Below are 14092 nucleotides of genomic sequence, written 5' to 3'. Positions count from 1 at the left end.
AAATTTGTTGGACACGTCATAACGACTCAAACATCCAACAATCAATTTCCAAGTTCAAAAATTGACCTTAAACCAAATTTAAGCTTTGTCTTCCATCTGACTACCTTTTTTTTTTTCAAAATAAGGCAAATTTACAACCAAAAGTAAAAAATAAAATTCAACATTTTACATTTAGTCTGTTGATGTATTTTTTGGATGAGCTTTCCATCTATTAATCGATTCGGGAGAAGGAGTGAGGTGGGGAGGAGGTCAAAACATCGAGCCATGAACAAAATTTCAGTTTTCTAAGCTTGAATTTGACCAATTTTTGATTTATTTTTAAAGGAAAACAGACTATTTAAATTTTCAAAGGTTTGCCAAAGATTAAAAAATTGAAATTGGGTTTGATGATGTGTTTTTTGGCACTGTTTCAATTTTTGTTGGTCTGGTTCAAAATTTTCTATGCTGATATTCCTTTTTTTCAGGGAAAAATTCATGTAAGATGTACTTTTTATCAAAGAATCGCGTAAAAATTGAATGAGCTGCATAGAATTAAAAGTAAACTGACATTCAAAAATAATTGATAAATTTTAATTTTACAAGACTTTTCAACTCTAGTGTCATCAGTTATGCTTAAATTAATACAACAAAAATTGTTCAATTTTTAAAACCACATATTATAGTTTTCAGAATTATTTAAACTCAACATGTGGCTATAGACCAATTTATTTTTAAATCACACAAGAACGCGATGGAACGAACTTTGGCTTATTTTTGAAAACTTCTCAATCTTGATGCTCTAAAACGCCTCGATATATTTTTTTAATGAGCGAATTTTTCATCAGATTCCACGATTGGCCTAAAATATTCGTCTAATATTTTATTCTCACTTCTTATGAATTTTTCATTTTTTTTTTTTTTTTTTTTTTTTGATTCCAAAAAATTCTAAGAAGTCAGTATAAAACGAATGATTGTGCACAAAAAAAAAATGATCGTAGAAATGATTCTTGCTTCAATTTCAATTTGATTCACGATTTCATTTCAAACATACTTCATATTATGTACAGGCGAATTTCATAGACATGAAAAAAATATTGCAACTTGGAAAAGCGAAAGAATTACAATTTTGGGAATCACAAGCCTCAACAACTCCATATGGCGACACTTCGGTTGGAATATCGGTATCAAAATCATCTGCAAATTCTAATAACCTTATTTGCGCTCAAATGAATACTGTTCGTTCAAAACCAGATGAATCTCAACAACAGCAAAGGTTTGTAAAATAAAGTCATCACATAAAAAAAAAAAAAAAAAAAAAAAACACTGATAGACTGATACCTACTAAATAAACTTTGTAGCACAAACACATGTGTAATTACTTTTTATCGATAATTTGAACGTGGATGGTGATCGGGGTCATGATAAAGGTAATTAGTTGGCGATTAATTAATATTTTAATTCAACCGAAATCGATATTATACAGTCATATTTGATATGATATGGTTTGCTTATAATTAGGTTTATTTTTAACTCCAAAAAATCCAAGTATTCCAATAAATGTTTCAGAAATTGACTGAAAAACTCGAATGAAGGTCAATAATTGAGCTGTATCAATAAGATAATAGACAACGTAGAGTGAAAATGAGATCAGAAGAACTTTATTCTGAGAGCTGTAAAGCTTGGGAGACAATTTAGCCAAACTGTGAAGGTTAGTAGGCCTAACGAAAATTGAACGTAATGATTCTCACATTATAATATTTATTTACCTAGTAAAGAGGCTGAGTCGGAGGTGGGGAAGAGATTAGTTGATAAAAAAGTGGTGTAAGTACAAAAATTTGATCATGAAACAAAAAAAGAAAAAAAAATTCAAATTCAGCCAAGCCTATCAAAAGTATCTTTAGCTGTGCAATTATTAAGTATTTATTGATGTATTTTTCCAAGATTTTTCATCTGTATCTTTCAACTTGACAATTGAACATTCTAATTTTCACTTTCCTCTTTTAAAAATGTCTTTTCATCTTTAAAAATTGAAACAAATCTAACGAAAATTGAACTTTAAACAAATAAAACACCCGAAACATCAAAAAAAAAAAAAAAAAAAAAAGTAAAACCATCCTATTCGCCATTGACGTCATCACTGACGTCAACATCTACACCAGCATCCAGTTAAACCTCGTTCAGCAGCACAACACTGAGCTAAACCAGCCCACCGGTACATTTACCATCCCAGCCAATACCAACACTGCTGCTGCAGCTGGTGTTATCTCACCCGTTCGTGAGATTTTCAGCTTATCGATTCCTTCATACTTGAAAGTTTTCTCAAAAAAAGAGCAGCTTGGTTATTGTAGTAACTAAAGCAACACGCTCGTGTATTTTCGTGTTACCTATATACTGCAGTAGTAGTGCATTTTTTTCTGTTGCAGTTATCAGTTTTTTTGTTTCTTTACTACTAAAATTACCTACGAGTATTTATGTATAATTTTTTGGCCATCAATCTGTATGGGTTCATTGAGTTTGCTCGATAGACTGATGAGTATCAAGTAGCCATAGCGTATGCACATTTGGTCTCTCTGTGTGTACATTATTCGTAACCAAGTAACAATAAACACAACAAGAATCACTCGTATACAATACTCCTTCGTGTAGTTGCAATTCAAATTTTCTAATTCAGTTGGTAAGCTTTTATTTCATTTTTTTATTCTTTCTATGTGTAACATTATTATCGAGTGGTGTTGTTTTTTGCTCTCTTGACAAATTTTTACAGTGTGCCAAATTTTCAACTTTTACTCTACATTTTACCTACCTATACCAATACGACTTTTTTTTTAGTCTTTTTCTATTCTGAAAATTTTATTTTTTTTCGTGTATTGCGAACGTGTACTCATTGATCGAGGTATACAGAGTAACGTTAATAATTTACGATATTATTTTAACCCAGTTTTATTACGATAGTTTCCCACCCCCTCTCAAGACTCCCCCCTGTCCACAATATGGCTGAAAAATCTAGTTTTTTGAAACCGATTCAAATTTGAACTAATTTCGTTTTTATCAAGTCAGCTTATTTACCACTTTTTCATGCATACCTACTATATTATACCATCGCAGAAAGCAGCATCGCCAACAGCAATAAATTTACATGTTCAATCCATTTTTGTATAAAATTTTATAACTTTGGCGCAATTCTACGCGCGCATACACTCACACCGAATAAATATAACATTTTTTTATCCATTTTATTTAAATTTCAATAGCCAAAAAAAAAAAATACACGCCCAAGTTGAAAACGCATCTACACACGCCACCATACTATACAAAATACATTACTCATTCGCTTACGCTATATTACTCACTGAAATTTTTATTCTCGTATTAAGTAGGTATTCACGTACCTACTTAATACATACCTATAATATACTCAAATCGATCAAATTTTCTTTTAGTTTTAGTTTCATATTTTTTTTTTTTAGTTTTTTTCATTTTCTTTGCACTGCATGTTTATTTGTTTTTTTGTTTTTGTTTTTTTTGCGCTATGTTGCAAGATTATATCATGCCGCCGGGTTATAACCTAGCATATCATTCGTTGCCTGATAATAATGTCTACAAAAGTACAACTATTCCGGAAGCTAAGTCGAGCATTTTAGAATATTTTAAAAAAGTTTTCAATAACGCCAATACTTCTTCGTCGCACTTTGCACCATTGGCTAGGCGCTCTGAACCATTAATAAATCCGGCTGCGAACACCATAGCTACTATCGTTACAAATGACAGGTTAGTAAAACGTGATTTTTTTCACCAAATTACACCCAGAATATAATAATAAAAAAAAGTCAACCTACATTTGTAAGTGATGAGAAATGACTCTGGAATGGCAGTATGGCTCTATACCAGAGGCATCGCAGCAGCTAATGCAATATTGCAGCAGCAGCTCGTACATTCTTTTGCGTTGTAAAACTTTGTAGCAGGTAGTAGTATTATGGGTGGTTTTTTTTTGCTACGTTTCGCTATTTTCTTTATTCTTTGAAATATTTCGATACACAAGCGTCACTTTTTCACTGAGATTTGTACACGGAAACACGCCCTTATTATGTTTAACGCTTTTCGCAGTCAGTGGCGTATTCAAGATAATCCTACTTTTGAAAAAAAAACAACAAAAAAACAGATGTTTTAGATTTACCAGGTTGATAGTTAGTTGCTTGAGGATTAAGAGTCTACTGGAATTGAAAAAAATTCCGTTCAAAAAGAGTCGGAAATTTCACTTTTGTGATCAATCCTGCCAAATTGAAGATTCAGAGGGTCAGATTGAAAAACCGAGTAGATATTCGTACTCAGCGACCCAAAAAACCTAATAAACGATATGTCACATCAATATACTCGAAATCATTATTTTTCACCATTAGGCAAAATCAAGGTACCCGTGGTGGGGGTTGGAAGGGTCAAATCAAAAAAATAAGTTGATATTCGTACTCAGCGACCAAAAAAACTCAACAAACGATATGTCACATCATATAATCAATATTTTTCACCCTTAGACCAAATTAAGACACCCGTGGTGGGGGTTGGAAGGGCTGAATCCGAAAAATGAATTCATATTCGGACTCAACGTTCTCAAAAACCAAGCAAACGATATGTCACACCATATGATTATAATTTTTCACCCTAAGACAAAATTGAGGTGTCTGTGGTGGGAGTTGGAAGGGCCAAATCAAAAAAATGAATTGATATTCGGACTCAAAGCCCCCAAAAACCAAGCAAACGATATGTCACACCATTATGATCATTATTTTTCACCCTAAGACGAAATTGAGGTGTCTGTGGTGGGGGTTGGAAGGGTCAAAACCCAAAAATAAATTCATATTCGAACTCAACGTCCCCAAAAACCAAGCAAACGATATGTCACACCATTATGATCATTATTTTTCACCCTAAGACGAAATTGAGGTGCCTATGGCGGGGGTTGGAAGGGTCAAATCAAAATAATCAATTGATATTCGGACTCAACGCCCCCAAAAACCAAACAAACGATATGTCACTCGGCCCTACTTGTTATTTTCGATTTCAGTCAGAATTCCTCCCCACCCCTTTTTGAACTAAAGGGCTAAATATTCATTTTCTTGAAATTCTACGCGAAACTTCGATCTAACATAGAGTAGGGGAGTGGTGAATTCAAAAATAAAAGCACTTTTATACCTATACCTACCATTTATTGAAATCGTTGAAAAATTCCAATGTGGCACCCCCCCCCCCCATCCCCCCAAAAAACATGCATCAGCTGCATTTATTTAAATCATCAAATGGGTCTTAAACAATCCGCCATCATGTTGATAGGCGAGCTTTCCAAAGATGAAAAACTCAATTTGAACTTTCTTAAGAACTCAACTTTAGAACTTTTTATGAAAAAGCTCAACTTTCGAACTTTTTGAAGGAAATGCAACTTTAGGATTTTTAATTTAAGAAATTTGAATTTATGAGCTTTTGGTGGATGAAGCTCAACTTTTAGGCTTTTTGAGCTAAAATTTGAGTTCTGAGCTTTTTGCAAAACAAAAGTTTGATTTACAAAAAAAAGTTTATTTTCAAAAAAGTTGACTTTAAGGTTTTTACTCGAAAGTTCCCTATTTGAGCTTCTTATAAAAGCTCAATTCTCAAAAATTCTATGAAAAAAGTTCACATTTTCAACTTTCAAGAAAAAAATACACTTTTTACTTTTTGAGGTTACTTTTTGAAAAGTTCAATTTTTGAGATTTTCATTCAATGATGAAAACTTGATGATCAAGTGTTTTATGAGAAAGCTCTACTTGCTTTCAAATCATTTAAGAAAAAAGTTCACCTTTTGAGTTTCTAATGGAAAATCCAACACTGGTTCTTTTTTCACAAAAAAAAGGTGTTCAACGCTCCCAGTTTTACACAGAATCACATTTTTCAAGTTTTTGTAATTAAAGCTCAAAGTTTGGAGCTTTTCATGAAGTTCAACTTTTGGGCTTTCAAATTCATGAAAAAGTTCAAATTTGAGCTGTTTGCTAGAAAGCTTTCTTTTTGAACTTCTAATGAGAAAACCCCCAACTTTCAAGCTTTTTATGAAGAAAGGTCAGCTTTTGAGCCGTTTTGAAAAAAGCTCAAACTTTTGAACTACATATAATAATTAAAAAACTTTCAACTTTGGAGTCAGTGGACATGTTTAGAGCAAAATCCTACCCTGATCGTATCTCTGATCAAAAGTTCAATATTTGAGCTTTTCATAAAAAAGCTCAACTTTCAAGCTATTTATAAAAATTTTCATCTTTTGAGCTATTTATGTAAAAAGCTCGACTTTTGTGCCATTTATGTAACAAGCTTGACTTTTGAGCTATTTATGAAAGAAGTTCGACTTTTGAGATATTTATGAAAAAAGTTCGACTTTTGAGCTATTTATGAAAAAAGCTCAACTTTTGAGCTATTAATGAAAAATTATCAACTTTTGAGCTATTCTTGGAGAAATCTCAACTTTTGAGAAATTTTTGAAAAATTTTTCATGTTTTGAGCAATTTAAGAAAAAAGCTCGACTTTTGAGCTATTTATGAAAAAAGTTCGACTTTTGAGCTATTTATGAAAAATTATCAACTTTTGAGCTATTCTTGGAGAAATCTCAACTTTTGAGATATTTTTGAAAAATTTTTCATGTTTTGAGCAATTTAAGAAAAAACCTCGACTTTTGAGCTATTTATGAAAAAAGTTCGACTTTTGAGCTATTTATGAAAAAAGTTTGACTTTTGAGCTATTTATGAAAAATTCTCAACTATTGAGCTATTCATGAAAAAAGTTTGACTTTTGAGCTATTTATGAAAAAAGCACAACTTTTGATCTATTTATGGAAAATTATCAACTTTTGAGCTATTCATGGAGAACGCTCAACTTTTGAGATATTTATTAAAAATGTTCATGTTTTGAGCAATTTAAGAAAAAAGCTCGACTTTTGAGATATTTATGGAAAAAGTTCAATTTTTGAGCTGTGTATGGAAACAGCTCAGATCTCAGGTTTTTCAAATGGATGTACCTATTGATTTTTGAGCTCTTTTTAAAAAAGCTCAACTTTTGAAGTGTTAATGAAAAAAAGATGAACTCCCGAACCATCCATGAAAAATCTCAAGTTTTGAGTTTGGTATTTTTGAAAAAAACTCAACTTTTGAACTATTCATGAAAATTCTCAACTTTTGAATTGTTCGTAGGTACAAAAAGCTCAACTTTTGAACAATTCCCGAAAAAAGCTCAACTTTCAGATTATTAGGAAAGGTTGATTTTCGGACTCTTTTATGGGATTAACTACAAGTTGTTCATGAAAAAGTTCAACTTGAAGCTTTCTATGGAAAAACTTCACTTCTAAGCTTAATTTTTGAATTTTGAAAATTTTTATACAAACGTAAGCAAACTTACCACTTGAGAATATGCTCTGTGAAAGTTCAGCAATTTGTCTCTCCTCGAAACCAACTTTGGGAAAAAATCTTCTCTCTACGTCTGTCTCATTGAGCAGGTCTGAAATTCAACGAATAAAATTAGTCCAAATACGAGTATTTTTTCGAACGCTTTAGAGCTAAAATCATACCTTCCTTCTTGCCTGCGCCACTGCTACATATTCGCTCATCTACTCCAAAGTATAGGTAGTCCGAGTAAATAAAAGTAGGTATTTAGTATAGGTACTTACTTAACTGATACGATAGGTATCTGCGTATCTCGTATCTCTAGACTTATAAGGTATAGTAACTTCCAATAGTAGCTAAATCACTTCACTCTTGCCGCCACACTCGCCTCATCGTAATGATCATAGCTGCTGTATAAAGTAATCGCTAATATTTGTACGTATAATAAGTTCTGTTTACATATCTATAAACATTTTTTTAATTTCACATGATGGAAACGAAATAAGTATCAATAACCTGAAAAATAACCCTCCCTTTCCACCTCCCCCTCATTCATTTTCCCATCAACCAAAATAGATCTGCGGATCATTAATCGTTGCAGATCTGGAAAATTAATCGATCTATATAGCCCTTATTACCTATATTCTTTTTTCGATGTTGAAAAATTCAACAAAAATCCTCTCTCCTTACGTACCTTTTCGTCAGCATTTTCACTCTTTGCCTAGATCTTATTACCTTATAAATTATTTAAAAAATGAAATTACTGGTCTTTCTCAGCGTTCTTCGACAAGCATCCATTCGGAGCTCAAGTCAAAGATACACTCAAGACCAAAGTACTTGCCATGTTAAAAAAAAATTTTTTAGTCAATTTTGTGTGATGCTTTTTTTTAAATATCGGGCCTTTCTGTAAATTAACTCGTACTGTAATAAGTTAGGCCCGAACAAGCTTGAAAATGCTTTCGAATTTTGAGCATTGATTTTAAAAAACCGAAATAAAAAAAATTAACACTTAAAGTACATTACAATAAAAAGATGAACAAAAATTTCTTTTCTTTAAAAAAAATGCCTTAGCTTTTGTTGTAGATTATTAGTAGAAGTTGTTTGTACATAAGAATGTATGTTATTTATAGGAAAATGCCATCGTCTACAGTTTCTGAAGAAATTAGATTACTTAGGTAAGATATTAATTTTGTATTAGTATTCTTGACTTTTGGTTTACCGTTCTGTTTTTCTATTTTCATTTTTTTTCTTTTTTTGGTTTTCGTTCTTCTTTGGTTTTTGTTTTTGTGTTTTTGATCGATTTCTCCTCTCTTATGTACTCTTATTCTGTGTCTGTTTTTTTTTTCTCTCTTTCTCTCTCTCTCTCTCTCTGTGAATTTTTATTTATTTATTTTTCAAACTATTTTCTCGTCTTGTTTTTGTTTTTCTCTACTTCTTTTGTTTTCATCATTTATACTATTATATCGTACGTAGTTTAATTATATTTTAAATCAACGAATATCGTACTAGATGTAGTAAGTAGAGGTACTCTAGGTACGTTACATTTTTTTATGAATAGTTCAACGAGCATGCCAGTAAAGATAATTATTCGTTTACCATCCCCATCCCCTTTCCCTTCCTTATCAGACAACTTATAATAGTTAAGAATGAAATTTTAAATACGGATCGTTACCTCCTCCATTGTAGGGGAGCAGGGATAAGCAGAGGTCGTTGATCTCGTATCCATAATAATTTTCGAAGTTGCATGAAACTTTTTTTTTATAAGAAGGAAAGAGTTCCAAAAAATGGCAAAATTAGAACCAGTTTTCTTTCATTTTAAATTAAAAAAAAAAACCACTGAAATCACCTGTTTCAAAATGCCAACAACCAATTAAATGTTGACACTAAACTTGGCATTCTTCATCTTCTTACGACATGAAAACGTATTCACAAGATGAAATATCTTACACTGACTAACCTGAAACAGAAAGAAAAAATACGAAAATCGTTAGTTTATTCATTGTTGATTGATCGTGTCTATGCACAAATAATTAATAATTACACCAATGGTAAATTCACAGGGGTTTTCTCCCCTCCCCCCCTTCAAAAAATTAAATTTCCAATTTATCAGTAAAAACATTTAGCGAATTGTTTGCTGCTCTTAAAAATTTTGGCACATAAAACCCAACAAAATGAGCTCTTTGAGATTGAAAAATTTTTCTTTAAAAAATCCAGCTTGTCTTTATATTTTTCGTTTTCTGGTTTTAGGATAGAAAACGTCGATAAAGGTGACAAAATGAGCAAAAAAGATCAAAATGTTTCTCCCCCTCCCTCAGGCCTGTCCCAAGACTCAAGACCCTCAAATCATTTCAAAGGTTTTAATCAAAAAAGATTTCGAGAGGTCAATTTTTACTGCTTGAAAAAATTTTGTATCCCCTCCCTCAAATAGACTCCTTCAAAATCAGCATAATTTGATGGTATCTATGCACAAATTAATAATTATTACACCAATGATAAATTTACAGGGGGGTTTCTCTCCCCCTCTCTAAAAAAAATAAATTTCCAATTCATCAGTTTTCACGTTTTAGGGTCAAAACAAAATTCATGCATACTCAAATGAATTTTTTCCAGTTTCAGCCTTAACTTTGGGAAGTATCGACCCTCTCCTCCTCCCCTCATCTTTCAATAACCCACCTTGGTCCAAATAGGGCAACTTTCGCATCGATGTACCTTTTTTACGCTACCCCTCTTGAAGTTGTGGCATTTCATGAGAAAATAATTACCTATCTTTTTTTCATTTAATTCAAAATTAAAAAAAAAAATCGTACCTGGCAGTTTTTTCTCACCCCCCCCCCCCATCCAATCTTCCATTCAAAAATAATCAACAAATGGAAAATTTTTAAATGATTACCTACATCTCATAGAAATTCTTCTAAATAATCCTTTTTTCAAGAAATAGCCTCTCCAGATATCCCAAGCTATTTTGGCCCCCCTTTATAATTTTATGCAGCCCCCCAAAGGTTGAAAAAATTGAATAAATCAAAATTTTGATAAATTTCTGACATTTGCTGTATACAGACTTCACAAAATTTTGTCTGACTTTCAAGATCAGGGAAAAAATGGCGAGAAATTCTTCGACTTTGAAATTGGAAAAAATGATAAATTTCTGACATTTTCAAGTTACACTGAAGCAGACTAATTTCATGTAGGTCTGACTTTTGAGAACTTGTAAAAAAGTCAACCAACGACCGACGACTTGAAAATTTTTAAAAATTTACATTTCGGTAAAAATCATTAGGTGTACAATTTGCTCAAAGAGAAATAATGGGTTTTCTCGTTCACGCGAACGACTGAGTCACTAATAAACAAAAATTGAATTATTTTGAAACTTTTTGATAAAAAAAAACATCTGGGAACAAAAGTAAAAATTGTTGCAATTTCTTTGACAATTTTAACAAAAGAAATGGCTCAGTTTTTAGGAATTTTTGGCAAAAAAATGAGGTTTTTGGACAATTTTTGAAAGAAAGATGATATTGGGAAATTTTTTCAGAAAAAATGACAATTTCAACAATTTTGTTAAACAACGAGAATTTTTTACAATTTTTAGCAAAAAAAGGGCTTTTTGGCAATTATTAGCAAAAAAATGGTCCTACTTTTAGGAGCGAGGCTTTTATGAATAATTTTTGGAAAAAAAGTGAAAATATTCAGAAATAACGAGAATTTTTTCAAAAAGCAAAAAGTTGACAATTTTAACAAAAATTAGCAATTTTATATAATTTTTGGCAACTTACTTACATTTTGCCTCAATTTTTTCGAAAAGTGAGATTTTTGCATTTTTTAGGGAAAAAAACGACATTACTTTGAAATCCTAAGCAACTTTAGGTGAAAAGAATCCTCCAAGAAAAGCTAAATTTTTTTGGCAATTTTCGACAAAAAGCAGGGATTTAGTCCTGTTTAGGTATTGGAAAAAATGGTCTGTTTTGGAATTTTCTACCAAAAGCGATAATCCTTTGAGCAGTTTCCTAAGAAGTAAAAATTGAAAAACGAGAATTTTTGACAATTTTTGGCGAAGAATCAGTTAGTCCGGCATATGACATAGGAGTAATTGCACCCCCCCCCGGCTGATCCTCCGGGACAACTTTTTTCTTAAAGGGGACATCCTAAGGAACATTTTAAAGCAAACTTGCCAAAAAAAAAGTTGGCCTTACTTACAAAATGGCGGCCATTTTGATTGACAGGTCAGCCGAAATCGCAGATTTTGCGTTTTAATATAGGACTTGAACGAATTTTTTCAAACTTTACAAAGGTAGATTGAAAGATCATACAAAAATTTATCACCAGTCAAAATTTCAAGTGCTAAAGTACGTTTTTCGATTTTTGGTGAATTTTTGAAAATCGAATTTAGGCCAAAAATGAGGGAAAAAATCAAAATTTTACCAAATTGACCAAGAAAGCTGAAATTTGGGATATACCCTATTTTCGACATGCCAAATCGATTGGAAACGGTTTCAACTCGTTTTGAGCAGTTCTGGAGCCTCCAGCAGATTTTTGAAACTCGAAATTCCCACAAAATTTCATCGAATTGGAGTTGTAAAGCTAAAATTTATTCTAAAAACTAATTTCGATACGCTACGAAGTTCTGCAGGTGAATTTCAAGTCGTTTTGGATCCTCCAGTGACTTTTTGAAAATTTCTGAAGCCCCAGCAGATTTTTGAAACTTTGAATTTTCACAAAATTTCATCAAATGGAGATGGAAAGCTGAAATTTACTCTACACTCTAATTTTAACACCCTCTGAAAACGACTTCTGGTGGATTTCAAGTCATTTTAGAGCATCCAACGACTTCTTTGAAAATTACTGGAGCCTCCAGTAGATTTTTGAAACTTGAAATTTCCCCAAAATATCATCAAACTAAGATAGAGAGTCGAAATTTATTCTGCAAACTAATTTCAATACGCTACGAAGTTGACTGCTGGTGAATTTCAAGTCGTTTTGGAGCCTCCAGCAACTTTTTGAAAGGTTGTATGACGTTTTTTTGGAAAATTAAAATTTCCTAAAAGTAGCTGGAAGCTTCAAAACCATTTGAAACCACCATGTAGTCTGCGAAGTAAATTTCAGCTTGCCAACTCCATTTGATAAAATAATGTTGTGGAAATTTCAAGTTTCAAAAATCTACTGGAGGCTCCAGTAATTTTCAAAAAAGTCGCTGGAGGCCCTAAAATGACTTGACCCCACCTGAAGTCGTCTTCAGAGGGTGTTAAAATTGGAGTGTAGAGTAAATTTCAGATTTCCATCTCCATTTGATGAAATTTTGTGAAAATTTAAAGTTTCAAAAATCTGCTGGAGGCTCCAGTAATTTTCAAAAAAGTCGCTGGAGGCCCTAAAATGACTTGAACCCACCTGAAGTCGTCTTCAGAGGGTGTTAAAATTGGAGTGTAGAGTAAATTTCAGCTTTCCATCTCCATTTGATAAAATCTTGTGAAAATTTAAAGTTTCAAAAATTTTCTGGAGGCTTCAGGAATTTTCAAAAAGTCGCTGGACGATCCAAAACGACTTGAAATTCACCTGCAGTACTTCGTAGCGTATTGAAATTAGTTTTTAGAATAAATTTTAGCTTTACAACTCCAATTCGATGGAATTTTGTGGGAATTTCGAGTTTCAAAAATCTGCTGGAGGCTCCAGAACTGCTCAAAACGAGTTGAAACCGTTTCCAATCGATTTGGCATGTCGAAAATAGGGTATATCCCAAATTTCAGCTTTCTTGGTCAATTTGGTAAAATTTTGATTTTTTCCCTCATTTTTGGCCTAAATTCGATTTTCAAAAATTCACCAAAAATCGAAAAACGTACTTTAGCACTTGAAACAATTTTTTATTGCGTGTGAAAAGTCGAGAATTTTTGCATTTTTGGCAGAAAGCAAGACTTGAACAATTTTAGCAAAAGGAACAACTTTTCGACAATTTTTCAAGTAACAGAGTTCAATTTTAAGTGACCTCTCGAATCCTCATTTTTTGATTCAAAACCCCCTAAGGATCAGAACAATGATTATAAACTTTCAGTTTACGATTCGTTTTGAGGTAAAATGAAAATTTGAAAATTAATTACTTACTCATGGCACCACTGTACGTAATGTACCGATTGCGTGAGAAGAGTATGAGTACAGGTAGAGTGTGCATATTCGAATACTGATAAGAGGATAGTGCAGTTCAAGGTTATCGCAGAACGTAATCGATTTTTCACCCCGTAATAAATTTTTCCATTCTCTCACAAGAAGCAGCTTTATTCCCATGTACTTGCTACTCCCATTCACAGTTAGGTATAGATTTTCTTTGAAAATATCCTATTTATATCGTAAGCATACCTACATCAACTATCAAGACGGTAAATGTTATCTTATGACGATGACGTAGGATTTGGGTCTACTCGAGGATCACATTTCATCCAATCGTATAAACCTGAATTAGGCGTGGTCAAATTTAATATTTATTTCAACTCGACGAATCGTAAAATATGTACCTTATTTTTTCTCAAATTTCCATCAAATAAGCACATACGAAAACTAAACCAAACTTCGCATATCTAGCATAAATATGCAAAACCATATCGTATACACGATGTACTCGCGTAACATCCGCACGATATCTAATCCGCGCCAATGAACTCTTTATCCGGTTCAATTTACTCGCTCCTACAATACGCGCTGACAGAAAAAGAAAAACCCCCGACTGGAAAATTCATACGCGGATA

The 14092-nt window shown here is 32.5% G+C and overlaps 1 protein-coding gene across 5 annotated transcripts in view; it reads left to right on the top strand.

Moving 5' to 3' along the window:
- The first annotated feature begins 2276 nt into the window (after positions 1-2276).
- Positions 2277-14092, top strand: part of MESK2 (misexpression suppressor of KSR 2) — an 87726-nt gene continuing 75910 nt past the window's right edge. For 4 of the 5 annotated variants that reach the window (XR_010558507.1, XR_010558505.1, XR_010558506.1 and 1 more), the window contains exons 1-3: positions 2277-2653; positions 3519-3747; positions 8498-8542. Coding sequence is in view for 2 of the 5 variants with exons in the window: in XM_065362529.1 (XP_065218601.1) it covers positions 3527-3747; positions 8498-8542 (266 nt within the window). In the remaining 3 variants the exon portion in view is untranslated. The remainder of the gene's footprint in view (positions 2654-3518; positions 3748-8497; positions 8543-14092) is intronic. The other variant, XM_065362528.1, reaches the window with a different exon arrangement.

This window comes from Planococcus citri, chromosome 4 (assembly GCF_950023065.1).
Source record: "Planococcus citri chromosome 4, ihPlaCitr1.1, whole genome shotgun sequence".
Classification (NCBI taxonomy): domain Eukaryota; kingdom Metazoa; phylum Arthropoda; class Insecta; order Hemiptera; family Pseudococcidae; genus Planococcus; species Planococcus citri.
Note: the sequence above shows the minus strand (reverse complement) of the source record. Positions and strands in the feature narration are given on the sequence as shown.